Source organism: Aristolochia californica, unplaced genomic scaffold, assembly GCF_029961685.1.
Source record: "Aristolochia californica isolate CCGP_79_NKW_82.1479 unplaced genomic scaffold, dmAriCali1.0.hap1 SCAF_5, whole genome shotgun sequence".
NCBI classification, from domain to species: Eukaryota; Viridiplantae; Streptophyta; class Magnoliopsida; order Piperales; family Aristolochiaceae; genus Aristolochia; species Aristolochia californica.
Window position 1 is genome coordinate 40,122,811 of NW_027182214.1, and position 19,134 is coordinate 40,141,944.

Consider the following 19,134-nt stretch of genomic DNA (forward strand, 5'->3'; position numbering starts at 1 on the left):
AAATTTTTAGTTCAGTGGACCTTTTCAGTGTGATTTAAGGTCTATTAGAATTCTTTTAAGTTTAATCTTGGCCTTTAGTTTTAATCTGGGGCATTAAATTTTAGCATTGTGGCTATTTAAAAGCCACCAGAGTTCTGTAATTGAAACTTAATGAATGAAATTCTAGAATTATGCTGCTTGGGTGTGAAGCTACCTCTCTCTCTTGGAAGTGAATTCCAAAATCAGGTGCTACGCCTCCTCTTCTCCTTCTTTCATTGTCTTAAAATTTTGCTTGCAAAATATTCTTCTCAAACCCTAAAGTTTTTTTTCCCTTTTGACTTTCTTTTCTATAAATTTCAGTACTTCAACTTCAGGACTATTTGCTTCAATCATAACATCTCTCTATTAATTTGCACATGCACCTTTAGTTCTTTCATCAAAATTTGATTTTCTTTGTTTGGATTGCCTAAATCAAAGTAGGACAAACGTGAAAAAATGCATCTTTTCCATTTCCTAACCTGTTATGAACCCTTTTTGAGCTTTATTTTCCTTCATCCCGAGATTTGTTAGAAATTTCATCCCTAGGGTATTTTCTCCTTTAGTTAGTGGTTACTATACATGTTAGTAGTGACTTTAGTACATTTAAGTTATTTTTCCTGTGGTGTTAGCATGTAATTAATATACCTTAAGCCTGAATTGTTTAGTCAGGCCTAATTCAGAACTTATTAGAACCCTAGAACCTGGAATTCTTGCTGTCCTACATCACCAGAGCTCTTAAATAATTCACTTTTTCATTTAAAAAAAAATAATTCACTTTTAAAATTAGCTGACAAGATATGAAGAGTTTGAAAAATATCCAAGTTCTAATCAACCTCAGAGTGAAGTTTCCTCAAAATGAAAGGCTTTGGGAAAAGCATCCAAGGAACTGCAACAATAGCCAAAAGCAACAAAATAATCTGCAAAAGAGATGGTGTAAAATCGACCAAACAAAATCCCAAAGAGAAGATAAAAAAACGAGTAATAAATAATAAATAAAATTAGAAACTAACCTGGAAAGGTCTCTGTCCCCAGAATAACTGATTCTCACCAAGGTCATCAGTAGGACTCAAGAACATATAAATCATGACATGGTACAGGTCAGCCTGGGACCCAGTGCACCACTTGATGACAATTAGAAATGCAAGATAACCAAAAAGGCTATTAAGAAAGATCATCTGTGGCACAAACTGGTATCTGCAAAACAAAGAACATGTAATTTGATATTATTTACCCATTCGGAATTAGAAGAGGATACTATCTAATAAGAGAAAAGAATTACAGAAAATAACTGATACCCACCTAATGTCCAAACTGCTCCCGAAAAATTTTGCATTGAAAAAGCTCAACATAATTCCTAAGTTCATATGAACTACACCAAACAAAATGGACATCTTCATTTTAAGGGAATTCAGGAATGGCAATTCAGAGCGGCTTCCACGCCAGCTTGGATCCACTCCAAATGGGTATGGTTCCCGAACTTTGATTAGACCAACCGTGTGAGCATCACTGAGCAAAGAACATTTATTAAGCTCATATTTAGAAATATACATGCACTATCAATAATGACAATATATTACACTTGGAAGAAACAAATCAAGACACCATCATGCCAGTCCTACTAGACTTCTTTGTTTTTTTTTTTTTTTTTTTTGAAAAGCATTCTGCTAGACTTTTCAACACAATTAGTTCCACTTTGGAGGTTCTCCTTCACAACTAATGATGCTATGAAATATTCAAAGAATATTCAATCTTGAAAATGATCAGGATCACAATCTTGAAAATGTCTGCATGTTTGCGTGTGTGCACATGCGTTGGAGAGAGAGAGAGAGAGAAGCTTAATGATATTGTATTTCAGAATATTGACTTTCCAATATTAAAATAGGGTGCAAAGACAGATCAACTAATGAGCTTGGATAAGGTCCCAACAGTTCCCACTTTTAGAATTTAATTAAATCATGAAATCATCACAAACATTTGTAATATAGAACAAGAAGATGCATAATTGCAGCTGCCTAGAACATCTTTAATGGCCTTCACACAGAACAGTATTGATCAATCAAGTCAAGAAAGGTAACTTCTTTTAGCAGGCAAAGACAAGTGAAAGTTGAATTTTTTTTCTGATGATTCTTTCAACCTAAAGTAGTATTGCATGAAGATTACTACAGAAGTTTGTTTCAAAGTAATATTAAATAAAATAAATCCGACGGTAATTACAAGTATCAGGCCAAATTGACATTCCAAATAGTAATTGCAAGTATCAGGTTGAATTGACATTCCAAATTGAGTAAAATTTTTTCTTTCTTTATACAATTCTCATCATTCTTAAAAACAAAACGTGCCTAGAGATGTACCTGCAAGTAGGATTTCGACATCCATAAGCAGAAGGACCAAATATATGAAATGGGACAGAAAAGAACTCATTGTAAATCAAGCCACAATAGATTGAAAATATGGCCATCAAAAGGATTAAATAGCGTCCACCAAAGGCCATCTCCATAAAACTTCCAAGTTTCTGAAAGGACAAGTGCACACACCATTGACACATTAAACCATCTTCACTGAGATTTTTGCATGAACTTAAAACATTGAGAGTACGTCATTATCAACAATAGTAACTGGAAGCACATTTTTGGTGGGAATATGATCCTCCGAAAGTTAGGGAGAAGTCAGCAGAATTCAGGAAACATTGTATAAACAATTAGGTACAGGAAACAAATGAAATCTTCCTTATGCCATCTAGGAAAGGTTAAAAAATATCCAAAAAATCTAGAAACCTCTAGATTCTATCTACATTCTAGCTGATATCTCAGTGAAGTGAGGTGTCACAGGATCATGTTTAACCATTGGAGACTCTTATCTCCATTGGGAGCTGAGGGCTCTCCTCTCCCCTCTTCATTGTTTCTCTTTTCTTTGATTAATGAATCACCATTTAACAAAACAAAAATCTAGAAACCCTTGCAACAACCTGTAAGGGGCTTGTCCATAAACTCTTAAAACTTCAAAATTTTTAATGCAAACTTTTTAGTGATTTAACAGTGAAAATACATCTTGAGGAATGTTTAGGAACTTTTCTTATTTATCTAAGATAGCATTCTCATAAACCTCATAATGTGGTTGTACCTAGAACCATCTTCTCTCGCAAAAGTCAATTTTTTCTAGCTCTCATAATTGGTAATTATTAAAATCTTATTTAGACCAAATGGCAATACAAATTTTCTCAAAAATATTCTCCTTTAGAAGTAAATATTAGCTATTCCTCCTGTCTCAATGAGCCAACCATTTACATATCATCGATTTGGTCCCTCCGCATAGCCCATAGTAGCGGCAATGTAAAAGCTAAAAAACCAGCATTGGAGAAAGAGGCCACCTGACTTTCCTAACATGATGAAGAACAGCTAGACAATTCAAATCATCATATTTATTCCAAGTTGGAGCTCTCTTTCAAATTGAAACAGTGAATTTGATAAAACCATACCTGTGATCCTAGTTTTTTCTCACGAGCAATCAACATCAATGCCCCCAGTAACAAACATATCCCATGGCCCCAATCCCCAAACATCACAGCAAAAAGAAAAGGAAATGTAATAATGGTGTAAACTGCTGGATTTGCTTCTTGATACCTAGCAACACTGCATCACAATATTGTTTCTGTCAGTATCTTGCACCATATAGATCCAAATAGAATATAGCAAAATCAGACTTATTCAGAAAAATTCTCAGAATTCTTTCTAAAACAATAAATTCCTCACAAGAATTTTGCTAAATTCTCTGAATAATTAATATTCAGAGAAAAAAAAGACAGTTATTCCGAAGTTTCAATAAGATTTTGCTAAAATAGCTCATGATAAGCAACACCCAGCACATCAGGACACAAGGTTGCATCTGCCATTACAGAAAAATGCCTACACCATTATTCTCAAAATATCATAGCTTGAAGCATTGTATACAAGATCTGAAAGACATGCACTGAGGTAGAAACTTGGGCTTTGGCCACAGATAGTTTCTGTAGTAAAATTGCTTACAGTCATCAGAGATTACAGAAACACAAGCCAAGTATTTTTTAATGGAAATTTTTTTAGTAAGAAACAAAGAAGTTTGCAAGACTGAAGCCAAAATTAAGATTCGGGAATAAAATATACAACAAGACTGCTGAGAATCGCCTATCTTCACAAAATAATCTGCCATGGAATTTGCCAATTGCAGGACATGAGATCAAATAACCTCAAGAAAGGATGCAATATCACCAACATGTAGAAACAGCTGGTCAAATCTCCAACGCATACCTGCTACGCTTAGCCCAGGAAATAAAATTTAGAACCCCCCTCCAAAATCACCGGGACAGAGAAAAGTCTCTTGTATAAGATAAGGCCATTAAGAAGGCCATCCAATTCAGCCATAGTAGAATCAACAACCCCCCAGAGACCTGGTTAGTAGAATGGGCTTGAATTTGTTTTATTATAGCTATATCAAATCCAATCGATTTGGTATTTCTTTAAACAGTATTTCTAACATTTAATACACGGCAACTTAAGAAATGTTGACCAGGGTATCGGGCCAAATTTCCTCATGGCTTCTGACTAAGAAGTCTTTTTCTTCCTTCTAGGGTACCTCTATCCATGAAAACTTAAGCAATTTGGCAAAGATGCATATTGGGATCAAGGTCCAAGTCATGCAAGAGTGGACTCCCCCGGAAGCTGGTTACCTAAAGTTGAATTTTGATGGCTCTTCACTCGGCAATCCTAGGATCGCTAGTTTTGGGGGAGGTATTTCGGATCCAACCGGCAATCAGTGTTTCTTTTATGCCGGCCTTTTAGGCATTTCTGATTCAACGTTGGCTGAGCTCCATGGCCTCCTCAATGAGCTTCGCATTTTCAGAGACAATTACAGTGGTCCCCTTCACATTGAAGGGGACTCGAAAGTGGTCATTGGCTGGTGCGAGTGTGCTTCCCCTCCGCCATGGCACCATTGGGACATCTTTCGGGAGATTTTAGAAAGGGCATATGAGGAGTAGATGGGCTAACCGTTTCTTCTACAACATGGAAGAAAGGGTAAATGGGGTCCACCCCTAGCTGGCCACGATTTCTGAGATTGTCAACAGAGAGAATTTTGTTGAGGTGAGCACTACATGAAGAATTTTATTTTAGGGGGAGCATTGAGATGCCATGTGAACTCCACTGCATGCTTGGGACCATGCACGGTCCAACCTCGAATGACAAGATAGGCAGAGGAGACTAAGAAAGAACCACTCTTATCCGGTCACCAAATTAATTTGTCTAATTTGTTTGCTTGCATTCTGGTCAGTTGTAAGGCTTCCAAAAGGTGACTGGCTTCCAGAGCTTCAAGTTTCGATACACCATGACGAGGTTGAATATTCCATCTCCCATTATTGGCGACTTCAACAATAGTAATTCTCCTCAATCTTGAAATTCTGAAGAGGTTGGGAAAAGAGTTCTAAAGAGGCATATCACCCGACCACTAGTCTTCCCAGAATCTAATATTTTGACCATTTCCCACCAAATCAAAATAATGTCGAGCTTTGATAGCACCATATCTTACAAAGGTTTGGAGCAGATGAGCTGAGTCTCCAAATTCATTTTAGGAGCAGGGCGCGATTCATGTCTCTGGTATGTCGGATTCCAAGGCCTTCAAGGGTCTTTGGGAGGCAGATATCCTCCCAACTGACCAAATGGTACTTGAATTCTGAGCTGGTTCCACTCCAAAGAAAATGCTTCTTCATCTTATCCAATTGTCGGCAAACAGAAGTCGGGCAAGGCAGGAAGGATAGATAATGATTTGGGATGCCAGCAATGTTGATTTTAAAAGGGTTAGCCTTCCTGCCTTGCTAAGTAATCGACCCTTCCAGGAGGCAAGACGCATCTCCATCTTTTCAATAACTGGAGTCTAAAGGTCTTTACAAATGCGGCCCAAAAACAGAGGAGGACTAAGGTAGCTACAGGGGGTGGATGAGATTGAGCAACCAAGGACTTCAGCCATTTTCGAAAGGGAGTTTGGGTTTATATTGGACCCGATCACAGAGGTTTTCCCCCAATTTACTTTTTGACCTGAGCAAATTTTGAAGAGTCCCAGAACTGCCTTAATTCTTCTTCTGTTGTCCATAGTTCCTGCTCCAAATATCAAAGTGTCATTTGCATATTGGAGGATAGGGATATTGAAAGCTAAGGAGTTGCTGATTGGGTTTAGCCATTCACATTCTTTGGCTGAGAAGAACATAGCAGAGAGAGATTTCACCACAATGTTGAAAAGGAGAGGGGAGAGGTGGTCTCCCTTTCTCAATCCCCTCGAACCTTTAAAACACCCGCAAGCAGTGCCATTTAGGACAAGAGAATAAGTTGCAAAGGACAGGCAACTCCTGATCCAGTATCTCCAACGATCTCTGAAACCCATGCGAGTCATGAGGTCGTCCAAAAGGGTCCAATTTACCCGGTCAAAAGCTTTTTCTAAATCCAAATTCAGTGCAACCATTGATTTCTTCGAACGGGCAAAACGATCAATCAACTCATGAGCCGCCATTGTGGAGTCCAAAATGTTTCTGCCTTTCAAGAATGCACTCTGACCATGATTGATAACTAGAGGGAGCATTGTCTTGAGCCGGTTTGCAAGGAGTCTGGCAATAATCTTGTAAGTGCTTGAGATCAAACTAATAGGACAAGAGTCACCAGGGGTTTAACATTTCTCTTCTTGGGGATCAGGGAAATGAAAGAGGTACCCATGCTGCGGAAGGAGATGCCATTCTTGAAGAAGCCCTCAACTATTAGAGAAATATCTCCCTTAATAATTCGCCAAGCACGGTGGTAGAATTCACCGTTGAATCCATCTGGACCCGGTGCCCAGTCACAAGCCATGCCCAGGACTGCCCTTTCAATTTCTTTCTGGGAGAAGGGAACTTCAAGAAGAGATGAAGCAGAGTGTGGGAGGCGACCAAAGTGAAGTTGTTGGATTTTGAGCCGATTAAGATAATCATCTATGTATAAATCTATGAAAAAACGGAGTAGCTCATTAGTAATTTGGATCCTATCCCTAACGTTACCTCGTTATTGATGCATAAAGAGGTAATTCGGTTGGATCTCTTCCTTGTCGAGACGAGAAGTGAAAAAAATTTGTATTGGCATCTCCATCAGTTAGCCATTTAAAACGGGGTCTTTGCTTCCAATTGATTCTTTCCTAGACTAGGATAAGTTGCAACTCCTTTTGAAGCGAAAGGCGTGTGGAAAATTCAGATTGGATTAGATACCTTTGTTCTTCTGATGAGTCTAGATCAGCGATGCAGTTGAGGCGAGAGGATTTCTTAGCTCTAGCTGATTGACGATGCCGGAAAGACCAATCCTTGAGATTCTTTTTAAGGAGTTTGAGCTTTATCGGAAGAGACCATTCTGTTCTACCCCAAGCATGGGAGCTAGTCCATTAGTTCTTCAATAGCACATCAAAATCAGCATCAGTGAGCCAAGTGTTTTCGAATCTGAAGGGGGGCGGCATCTTCCACACGAGGTGGATAATAGGACGGGTCAATGATCGCATCCTACCCGATTGAGGACTCTTCTGGATACATCATCATAAAGATGAAGCCAATTTGAATCTGCAAGAAAACGATCCAACTTAGAGAGAATTGGATGTTGCTATCCATTGGACCAAGTGAAGGTCATTCCAGAGAAGGTAATTTCTTCCAACTCCCCACTACTGATTAAGTCAGCAAAGCCTCTCATAGAGGATGAGATGTGGGTAGCTGGAGGTTGCTTTTCATCACAATAACGAATTGCATTAAAATCCCTCACAAAGATCCATGGCAAGGTCCACTGGAGTTGGAAGTCAGAGAGTTCATCGCAAAAATTCCTTCTCTCGCGATAGCGGTTAGGCCCGTAAACTCCATCGAGGCACCACTGAGAGCCAGAGCAGCAATCACGGAAATGAACCCCCACCAAGTAGGTCCCGTGATGGGTGCTAATCGCATCAAAGAGAGAGGCATCCCATAACACCATTATTACTTCAGAGTGGCCAATCGAATTTACAGCCGACCATTGTAAGGAGGGGCAGCTCCAAAGATCTCGGGCGAGACTATCATCAGGACTTTGGCATTTAGTTTCTTGAAGCACTACAATAGAAGGTTTGAATTGTGATAAGAGGCGGCAAATTATTGCTCGCTTCCGCGAAGACCCTACTCCCCAGACATTCCAAGAGATCATAATCATTTGGAACTAATTTGTTGAACTCCCGCATCATCTTTCCTTCCTGGATTCTTGGATTTTGGCCATGGAAAACCACTCCCAAGAGACGAGCCAAATTCATCATGTTTTGCCATGTTTCCTCATCGTACCGTCTCCGTTCAGATTGTAGCTCTGTTGCCATCCTCTCGGTTGAAGGAGGAAGGGGAGGGTTAAAATGGTCAAGGGGGGATGTTCTGCTGGTGGAAGCAACCCCTGATTGCTAACAAGCGGGGCCAGTCTTTTTCTCTCTTTGGTAGGTAGCCAGAATTGGGAATGATGGAAGATCCAGGCTGAGCATGGTTCCAGAATTGGGCTCGGGTTCCGACGTATTCTCTGGAACTTGAAAAGAGAGCGGGGGAGGCATTTCAGCTGATTTCTGAGCCCAGGGGTTGAGGTTAGGCATTGTTTTTGCTATGGTGGTGTTTTGAAGAATTGGTGGAGCCGAGGGCCTTTCTGGGGGGTGGGGGGGGGTTGATTTTGCCATGGCTCGAGATAGATCATCTCTGAGCAAGGGCTGAAACCATCGGAGTTGTTGTCCTCATGGTAGCTGAAAAGGGGATTTTGGAAGGCCCCACAAAGAAAGTTGTTTGATTTTTATGAGGTGAAGTATGGGTATCTGGTGGTGATAAGAGAGGGGTTTTTTCTGGAGGGTGGCAGGCATATGGGGACAAGGGGTGGGGCTTCTGAAATGGGCTTGAGGTGCTCGAGGTCTGAGGGTGGGGCAGGATGTTGATGGCGAGGTAATCTAGGCACAGTTGAGCAGGCACACACAAAGACCGAGGGTGTGGTATGCGGGGGAAGGGGTTGGTTTTCGAGGTTTTCTTGGGGATAGCACTAGCCGGGGGGGAGATCAATGGTTAAGGGCGATTTTGGCGAGACTGAGGGGAGCTATTGATAGGATTGGCTGTCATCGCTGAAGCCAGTGTTGCAATCGATGTCTGAGGGAGGTGTGTATTTTGAAGGGGGTGGGTGGGTGTTTCGAGGCCAGGATTAGAGGTGGCGGGTGAGAAAAGGGAAAGTGGGGGGGTGATGTGGCTGCTTGAGAGAGTAGTGGCATTGGGAAGAGCAATTTGGGTTTCCAATGTGTCAGAAAAAGTTGGAATGGTACTTGGGGGAGGTTTGGTTTTGAAGGAGTCGGCTTTTCTAGCTGGAATGATCAAGGTTTTGAAATTTGAATTTGAATTCAAATTCAAAATATTTTTGGCTGAATCGGGTGAATGTGAGTTTGTGGTTTGGCCGTAGTGGCTTCAGGGAGAGGTTGAGGGCTAGACTCTTATCGCCGAGAAGTTGAGCTGATGAGTTGGTGAGAGTTGAAGGGCAGCCTCCATGTCTGTCAAAGATTGAAAGGAGATTAGCCATTTCGAATGACCCAAATAGGAGGTGGCTGGACGGTAGTTTAGTTTGAGTTTTTCGCCAACATAGTGACATAAGTCTTCACTGTTGCAGCACAGGGATAGTTCATCCATAACCACCGCCAGTTTTAGAAATTTTTGGTCCTCCAAGAGAGTCAAATGGAAGGTTTATGATGCTATTTTGGAGGGTTTTGAGGGTGGGGAGAGGAAGGTTGGAGGGAGGTGATGGTAGTGGTGGTGGTGGTGTTGTGGATGACAAGGGGACTGTTCCAGATTTCGGGAGGGGGGGGCGGGTGACGAAAAAAGGGTTTTTTGGGGGGTTTTACATGGGTTTTCTGGAATAGGGAGAAAAGAGAGTTTCGGAAGATTGTCCAATTGAAAGAGGCACCTGATTTCTCAGGTATGTCGATCCGCGCCATGATCAAGCATCCTCCACTTTGGGTGATTTTATATTCTCTGGCACCATGGTATTTAAAAACTGAAAGGGAATAGGTTATGGAGTTAGATCAAAACTCACTTTGACGAGGAGAGGAAGGCCCTTTGGTGGTGATAGAGTCGAAACATTGAAGGAAGTCGATTTCCACCGCCTCTGGAATCGAGATGGAGGCGTTTCGATCCGTTTCTTATTGTGATTCAGATCGAAACTCTAGTCCTTTCCCGGAGTCGCCGTAGTGAGATTTCCGAGTCACCGAAAGAGAGGGTGACCATCGACAAAGATTTTCTCATACCTTTTTTATTTCGTTGTATCATCGTCCATCCGTCTGAGAAGTCGTCTCTTCCACCTCTTTCATTTCCATCATCCTTAGCACCATCATCGCCGATGGCAATGATTGTCGGGGAAAGCCTTTTGCCACCATGGAAAGGGGAAATTTGCTTTTCTTCCTCTTACCGTCGCAGAGTAGAAAGGGAGCTGCCATCAGAGCCTCTCTGGTCCCCACGCACGTCTCGTTTTTGTTTTTCATGTTTTTTTCCGCCGGATAGCATGGGCATGCTCGTCGTATATCCCCTTTCCACGATCAACGCCTGGGGAGACCCTCTCCCTTTCTCCATCGTTTGCGATATCTCAATTTTTTTCTCTGGATCTTGATTATCCTTGCTCGTACACACGCTCGCATCGACGCGTCGTCACTCACTGTCGCGTCTTTGCTCCATCGTATCATCGCATCGTCGCTCTTCTCACATCGTTGCCACACAGCTGAATTGATTTTTGCCCCTATACAGTTAATAAACCTTAATCTCCTCATCTCCCTAACTAGACATCCTATGTACATTGATCTAATATAATTTAACATGCAGAACAAGATTACATAAAGAATATTAACCACTGAAGTGGTAAAAATACCCCTAGAGGGAAAAATGACCAAAATACTCTTGGATGTATTTTCTAACATTCCCTCTCAAGTTGGAGCGTATATATCCAGGAGTCCCAGCTTGCTGCAGAATGATATAAATTCTCGTTTGCCAAGGGCCTTGGTGAAGACATTTCACAATTGATCTCCAGACCGAACAAACAAAGTCACTACATCTTTTTTCATCACCGCATCTCGAATGAAGTGGCAATCCACTTCTATATGTTTAGTCCTCTCATGGAAAACTTCCATTTCTTTCTACCCTTAAGATACATTTTGATAAACTTAGCCCAATTAAGATAATTAGGCCCTGTCAATTTTTTCAAAGTAATCATGATGGTATCCTTTCCATCAAACCCAGAATTTACTCTAGCTAGGGTATAAACTTCTCCAGTCTCAACCATAATACTAATAGTTAATCACAAAATAACCAATTTAAGCTTCCAACCAATTTTAAGATTTATCACCAAGGTGGACCCCACTCACAAAATTAAGGTTAGGGCATAAAAACAGGATATGCGCACTTCAACAATCTAATAACCAGCAATTCACAACCATTACAACCAATATCATACAAAAGTGGAAGCAATTAGGGCTGACATCATCAATTAGGTGATGACACAGGCATCCAACACTGGGATGGGTGACACAGATCTCAAAAACCCCAATTAGGGCAATCAAAGTGCAGAGAATCCTTCAATGTTTCATAAAGACCAGTAACCCTAAGGTTATGGTAGAAAAAATAAAAATAAAAAGTTTAACTTTGATGACCAGCATCAAAACCCTGTAGTTTTTCTCCTTCCATCTAGGGGTGGCATCGAGTCGAGCCAAGCTCGAACCTGCATATGTTCGAGCTGGGCTTAATTTAAATACTTCAAACTCGAACTGAGCCAAGCCCAACCTCGAACCTAATATTGGAATCGAGCTCGAGCCCAAGAATTTTAACTGAGTTTGAGCTTGAGCTCTAGCCGGGTTCAAGCTCCAACCTACATTTAAAATTTTGCATAAAATACATGTCAAATAAACTGTACATAAAATTATGCATAAATTTTACTTAAAATTGGACATAACCTCTACATGAAATTGGGCATGATCTCTAATCATAAACCCTGCATAAATTTGTATATACACTCTACATAAAACTTTTCATAAACACTGTATAAAAATTTAAAATGAATGGCTTAAATTTTGAAATAAGAGGCAATAACTTTTGTTTGATCCAAACTCTATTTTAATATTTAAACATTTACTCCTTTTAACCCACCCAAAAAAAGGCATTTACAAGTCTTTGAAAATGTGGATTTAAATTAATCATGTAGATGTATAAAAAATTGAAACCGTGTCATTCAAAACACAAGTCCTATATCAGGACCATTTCGGGACCATGTAACGTTGAGAACATCATGCATTACATTCTTAACCAGTACACTACCAGCATTATATCTAAAGGATGCATTTTCCAGCCGGGAACTGTTCATGGGGCGAATCTGTGAAACAATACTTCTGTGAGGTAACCTCCCCTTTATCTAAGAATTTTGTATGGTCCATACGCCCACCACAGTTGGAACCGCATTGTTAGCTTAGTATATATATAATCAGCATCCACTGGTGGAGCTTGCTTTCTGAAAAAAAAAAATTGCAGACCAATATCAAGATTGGGTGATATTCTGACAGACAGAACCATTACCACCTCCTGTGGCATCTCACACTAGGAAGCTTGAGCATCTTCTTTGTCTGTTCGCCCTGTAATATGCAGCAGAGGTGAAGACCCCTGAGGAAGCTGCATTTTCTTGCGACAAGGCAAGGAGTACACTTCAAAGTTTACAATGCCAAATTCTCAAAATGGCTTAAGAGAATTGTGAAGATGAGTGCCCATTTTGATGACCACAGCACCTACCAACCAGGGGGACTGATAAAGCCCCAGAGATTTCATGTGTCACGTCTCAACTTGAAATAAACTCAGAGACATTGTTTCATGTAGAACCCATGAACAGAGTCCTGATTCTTCAGAAAGCCTGTCCTTGTGTAAGCAATGAAGCATTACTGAGCATACAAGTTATACAAATTTTGATATAACCTAGACAGAGTGCTGACTAAAAAGGGGGGGAGAAAGCATGCAGGGAGGTTCTGCTAACCATGATCATGTACACTGTTTTGTGGACCGAAAAAGAAAAAGGTTATATTCAAAGTCCAAAAAAGAGGTAGTTGAAAATTTATACAAACTGTCCAAAATCCAAAAGAACCCTGAGTGAGGAGCACAAGGCCCTTCTAAGGCCAAACAAAAAAAAATTGTACCCAGATCTAGAACTGTCGTGTGTCAAATTAAATTTGAACCCATGAACTGAAAAAAGAACGCAAAAAATTCATTAAATAAAATATAAAATTCGAGGCTAACTTTACAACAGTATCACTGGAATCCCCTTATAAAATAAATGCATAGCATATGGAGAATAAGTTCTAAAACCCATTTGGAATCACAAAAGCTGATTTTATAGATTGACAAAATGCAGCCTCAACCAGATAATTAACAAATACAGTAGGCTGGCACATTATGTTTGCAATCCATCACTTACCGATTTTTAACAAGCATAACCATAGAAGAGCTCATCAGTAACATACTGAAAAGCAAACACGACAAGAAATAACCGCAGAAGAGCTAATGCAGGCTGTCACTTACCGATTTTTAACAAGCATTGGAAACAAAACTGAAACAGAGGATACAAGAAAAAAACCGAAATTTTCACAAAACTGAACCTTGAGGAGCTCAAAATCATAAGAAAAAATTGGATAAACTTACCTTTTAGGTCAAATTTCTTCCGTCAGCAACACTAGAAGTCGGTTACATCCGGTTGAGAGATGAAGAGGCTGAGGGATAAGGTAGAACGAGGTCTAGCGAGGAAGAAAATCGGCATCATCGTCTACAATAGCGCAGCTAGTGTCACCGATTTTGCTCTCAAATTTTTCGAAAGAGGGTGTCTGAGACTGAGAGTTTCGATTTCGAAAGACTTCGTAATCAAAACGTTAAGTCGAAATGAAGCTCCCCTCCCGTCACTACCAAGTCCCGAAAGGCGAAAAGGGTTTTATTTAGTAACCAAGCCGGCTCACAAGCTCGCGAACGGAACCGCAGCTCACTCAAGTTCGGCTCAGTTATTTAAACCATCACGAATAGCTGCTTGAAGTTGATTCAAAATGCTTTCAAATCGAGCCGAACCAAGCCGGGTCCGAGCCGAGCTCGAGCTATTCGTGAACCGGCTCGGTTCGGTGCCACCCCTACTTCCAGCAGGTTGTCTTCTTCAAAAAAATTCAAGAATCGACAGTAGAATGCTCCCAGCAACAATCTACTACTCAGATACCATGTAAAAATCCAAATTTAAGTGAAGGAAGAGGAAAAAATTGAGAGAAAAAGAAGAAAGGAGAAGAAGAAATTTCTACAGAGCGTGAAAGGCTTTGTTGGGAATTGTGCATGAATTCTCAACCTTCTTAAATAGGTGTTTAGAGTTACAAGTTACAAAAATGCCCCTACAAACTTAATAAACTTCTCCTTATACCTCCCTAACTACACATCCTATGTACATGAAAATTTAACCACTGATACATGCAGAACAAGATTACATAAAGAAAATTAACCAGTGAAGTGATAAAATAACGAAAATACCCCTAGATGTATTTTCTAACACTAGCACTACATGTGGAATCTGAGAAAGAATCGGTTCCAAAATCAAAGCAAACGCTAAAAAGAGAATAACTAGAGATAGTATGTTCCTTCCTAAAAGATGTCAAGAAACAAGAACTAGAGGACTGAGAGAAGAGAAGAAGAAAAAAGAAGAAACAAGTGCTAGAAGAGAGCCAGGGAAGTGCTCTCGTTGGGGTTCTAAATTCAACCCCTAATCCTTCTTATTCACATAAGTGAGTGTAAGGGACAATTACACATTTACCCCTCTTACACTTAACTCCTTATAACAACCCATCTACACCTCTAACCAGAATAAAAGTGGACCGTAGACACATCTAAACATCTTGAACATGATAGTATTCTCATTGAAATACATACCATGTAAAAAGACCAAATTGTCCCTTATACTATATTTTAACAATTAAAAAATCATATATGTAGCACAGCGACAAAGCACAAAGGTGTCTGCCCTTATATAAGGTAAAAGTCCAGAAACAAACCCATATGCATCAACGATCTCCTGATATGCACTTGTGAACTGATTAGTTCTGAAATAAGTTGGAGGAGACTCAAAAGCATCCATTACATGAAATATTGACCCAACTTGTGAATTGCTATCAAGTGTCGCATGTTGCAGTGATTCCTGAATCTGTTTACACCAACAGATAGTGTTAGTTACTAGACATATTAAAAATACTATTCTCAATGGCAAACATAAGTAAAAATATATAATTCAGAAATTACAATTGTCCAAGTTGGTACCTGAGGCTTTGCAGAAAAAGGACACCAGCCTTCCCCAACTAGACATTTTTTTGTGACATCAAAATTAAGCATATTTAATGTATCATAAACAGCTTTCTCTCTTCTTACCTGTAATAAGAACATAACAATTTACAAATGAATCCCTCCTTGTCAAAGACAAGACATGATAGTAGCAATCAACCCATTCGTCCATTGATTAAAAGTGACTAGATCTTTCTCATACAGGTAACATACCATAAGGGTCCACTGTCTCAAATGAAAGCCAATGGACGAAAGTGCCTGATTTCTGTGCCGAAGCCCAGCATCCAAAGTGGCATGCAATTCGGAAAGACGAGACATGACCTGTGCACAAAATTAACTCGCAAACAAAAACTAAAATGGAAGAGGAGTTTGTGATATCAAAACAAATTTAAAAGAAATGTTTCCAATACATCTCGGAATACTCATTAAGTTTTCTGATTTTTCCATAAGCACCTGAAATTCAAGATTGGTGCTACATTCATGTTTTAACTGTACCATACTACTAAATAACTTATAAACTACCAATTTGAGCAAATTTGAGTGTGGAGGTTCTTCATTTTATTCTTCAGTTTTGTGGATAGCTAGAATAGTCTCGCATTATTTTTTTTTAAATGAGATGCTTTATTAAGAGGCACCAGGCCAAGGAGATTACAATGCCTGAGAAGGAAAGACTATCATAATGAGGGATTGATAAAAGACTGCTTCTCTGGCCAGCAAGTCAACCCAAGCATTGGCTGAACACAAAACATGATTCCAGGAGAGTACATTGGAAGCAAGTCCAAAATTTCAAAGAAAAGGTGGCGCAAGCGCCAAGGGGGAGGGAATGCTTAGTACACCAGTTAATTACATATAGGAAGTCACCCTCCACAATAAGATTGCCTTGGTGCTCTCTGAAAAGCCTGAGCCCATGACCAAGAGCAGTTAATTCTCTGAAGCACCAAGAGGACCAGCTAAGGAAAGCACACTTGAACCAGAGCTTCATCGGAAAATCCCTCCATAGCCAGCAGGCCCCGTGTTTCCCATGGAGCTGCCGTCAAAATTCAATTTGATGCAGTCAAGAGGGGGAGAGGGGGATCCAATGTTGTATCTTGACTGGTTTGGGGTAAGTTAAGGAGGCAATTTGCACTCAATTCTCATGGATGAATCCAGCTTCAAATTGCCGGAACTGCATCTGAGTAGTCAGCCAAGAGGCAATGCTGCTCAGAGCTTTATGGAAGGTTGCACTAGGAAAGTTATATTTGCCATGGAAGTGCCGTTGATTACACTCCAGCCAAATTGACCAGCAGGTGAAGACAATGCAAGCTTTCAACATTGTTCAACCTTTCCTAGTCAAAGTGGTTGACAGTAGCTGAGAGAGGAAGTCTAGGCAGCAATCCGAAGCACAGAAATTGAGCTCAAAACGGCCGAGGAAACAAGACAAAACAAATCAGGCAAAGGGACAGTAGACAAGAATAAGGTTTAACTGATTCATCCTCGCAGCCACACAGACTGCAGGTGATAGTTGGGAGGGCAGTGCCATGCTTGAGGAGGTTGCCCACTGTCAGAATTTTCTGTGGAGGGAGCTCCAGACAAAAACATTGCTTTTGTGGAAGGCAGATAAGGACCAGCAGCCATGTTTGAGCTAGAAGGAGGCCTCTGCTACTAAGATAGTTGAAACCACTTCACACAGAGAAATCTCCATTTGCATCCAGGGCCCAAAGAGGGAGGTCATCCAAGTGTCTAGGGAGGTAGCGCTGCTGAGGACTTTCAGGAGGCAGAGCACTTCATCAGCATCGGAATCACTAAGACCTCTTCTTAGGCCAAGGTTTTAATCTGCGTTGTGAGAGCTGGCATTAGGAATAGCCTCGGCTACAGTTATATTCGGCTGCAAGGTGAGGTAAAAAGCATTGGGGAATTGATCTTTGAGTGATGGCCCACCCACAAGTCTAGTCAAAATCTAACTCTATCTCCTCAACCAGCTTGGAATCTCCACTCTCCATGGATAAGAGGAAAGAGGCAAGCAATGGCCCTCCAAATCGGGGAAAGACAGGCTAAGTTACCATCACCAAACCACCAAGCAAGCTGATCAACTTGGATCTTATGACGAACAATAGGAGCCCAGATGGAATTGGGTAGAGATTGATTTTCCAGCACTATTTCAGCAACATGGCTTGGTTCACAATCTTGAAAGGTCTAATGCCCAAGCTTCCCTGGTCTTTTGGCTGGAGGATATCCCCCCATTTTATGAGATGGTGTTTGAACCCCAAATCAGCGCCTCTCCAAAGAAAGAGTCTCACTAATGTTTCGGTTCTTTGAGCAATACTAGTCGGGCAATGGAGGAAGGAGAAATAGTATTAAGGGATCCCGCTGAGAGAAGATTCGATGAGATTCAATCTGCCAACCCTAAGGAGGAGCCTCCCCTTCTAGGTTGAGAGGTGCATGTCCAAGCTCTGGATGACGGGGTTTCAAAGAACCTAATCAGGTCTTGAGAAGGACAAAGGAAGACCCAAGAAGATGACGGCAAGCGAGCTAATCTGGCAACCAAGAGTGGCCATATTGTCAACAGTTTCTTGCTCCAGATCAAAGCCAAAAATACTTGATTTCCTCTTGTTAACCTTCTGGCCAGAAACAAGTTCAAAACATGGCCAGAATTGCCATAAGGTGAGCACTTGGTCATGTGATCCATTAATAAAACTATATCATCAGCAAACTGAACGATGGGAATGTTCAAGACCGGGATACTAGAGATACTTTGAGGTCAACCAAGGTCCCTAGCCTTGAGCAACATCCACGCAAAACTTTCGCCCATGATGTTGATAAGAGGACGGAGAGTGGATCCCCCTGTCTGATTCCCCTCGAGCCCTTGAAGTAACCACAGGTGCTTCTATTGATGGGAACTGAGTATCTAGTGGATGCAATACAACTTTGGATCCAACAACGCCATTTCGAGCCAAAACCCAAAAGGGCCATCATGTCATCAAGATGTTGCCAGGATACTCTATCAAAAGCCTTCTCAAAGTTAAATTTCACAATCAATTATGGCTCAGAACTCCTAAAACTATCAGCAATTTCATGCACTGCCATAGCAGAATCTAGGATACTTCAACCTCTATGGGCAGATGAGGTCCTGCGGAACTCCATTAAGCCTAGAGGCTAAGATCCTACATAAGTAATTGTAGGGGCTAGAAATGAGGCTGATTGATGGAAAATCCATTGAAGTTTCCATGTTTGGAGTCTTCAAAATTAGGGCGATGAAGGAGGCACCCATGTTTCTGTATGTCATGCCGTGAGCCTGGAAGTCTTTCATCAAGACCACTATGTCAGATTTGAGGAAATCCCATCCCATTTGAAAAAATTTCCCAGTGAAACCGTCGATACCAGGAGCTTTATCCAATGGCAGAGAGAGAACAGCAGCCTTGATTTTGTCCTTAGAGACAGGCATCTTTTAAGGCATCAACTTGGCTGGATGGGAAATGGTTGCCAAAGGATCTGAAGTCGGTTCGGTGTTTCGTCCTTATACAAATCTGAAAAGTATCTCAAGTTTTCATTAATAATCTCCGATCTATCTGAGGTCAAAACCCCATTGATTTTGAGGGAATTGATCCAATTAGATCAGCGACGGGTTGAGGTGACGGCATGGTAGAAATGGGAATTGATGTCCCCCTCAGTGAGCCATCTATATCTTGCTTAATGCTTCCAATAAATGAAGTCATGATGAATTATATCTTGAAGTTTATTTGCTGAATTCATACGAATCAAGA

General features: G+C 40.8%; 1 protein-coding gene across 1 annotated transcript in view; it reads right to left on the reverse strand.

The window, feature by feature from the left end:
- Positions 1 to 19,134, reverse strand: part of LOC137965854 (V-type proton ATPase subunit a1-like) — a 45,959-nt gene that overhangs the window by 15,269 nt on the left and 11,556 nt on the right. Inside the window, exons 8-15 of the mRNA XM_068812221.1 lie at positions 15,608 to 15,715; positions 15,374 to 15,481; positions 15,112 to 15,260; positions 3,494 to 3,647; positions 2,370 to 2,530; positions 1,318 to 1,524; positions 1,029 to 1,212; positions 852 to 935 (exon numbers count right to left, since the gene is read on the reverse strand). Coding sequence (XP_068668322.1) covers positions 852 to 935; positions 1,029 to 1,212; positions 1,318 to 1,524; positions 2,370 to 2,530; positions 3,494 to 3,647; positions 15,112 to 15,260; positions 15,374 to 15,481; positions 15,608 to 15,715 — 1,155 coding nt within the window. The remainder of the gene's footprint in view (positions 1 to 851; positions 936 to 1,028; positions 1,213 to 1,317; positions 1,525 to 2,369; positions 2,531 to 3,493; positions 3,648 to 15,111; positions 15,261 to 15,373; positions 15,482 to 15,607; positions 15,716 to 19,134) is intronic.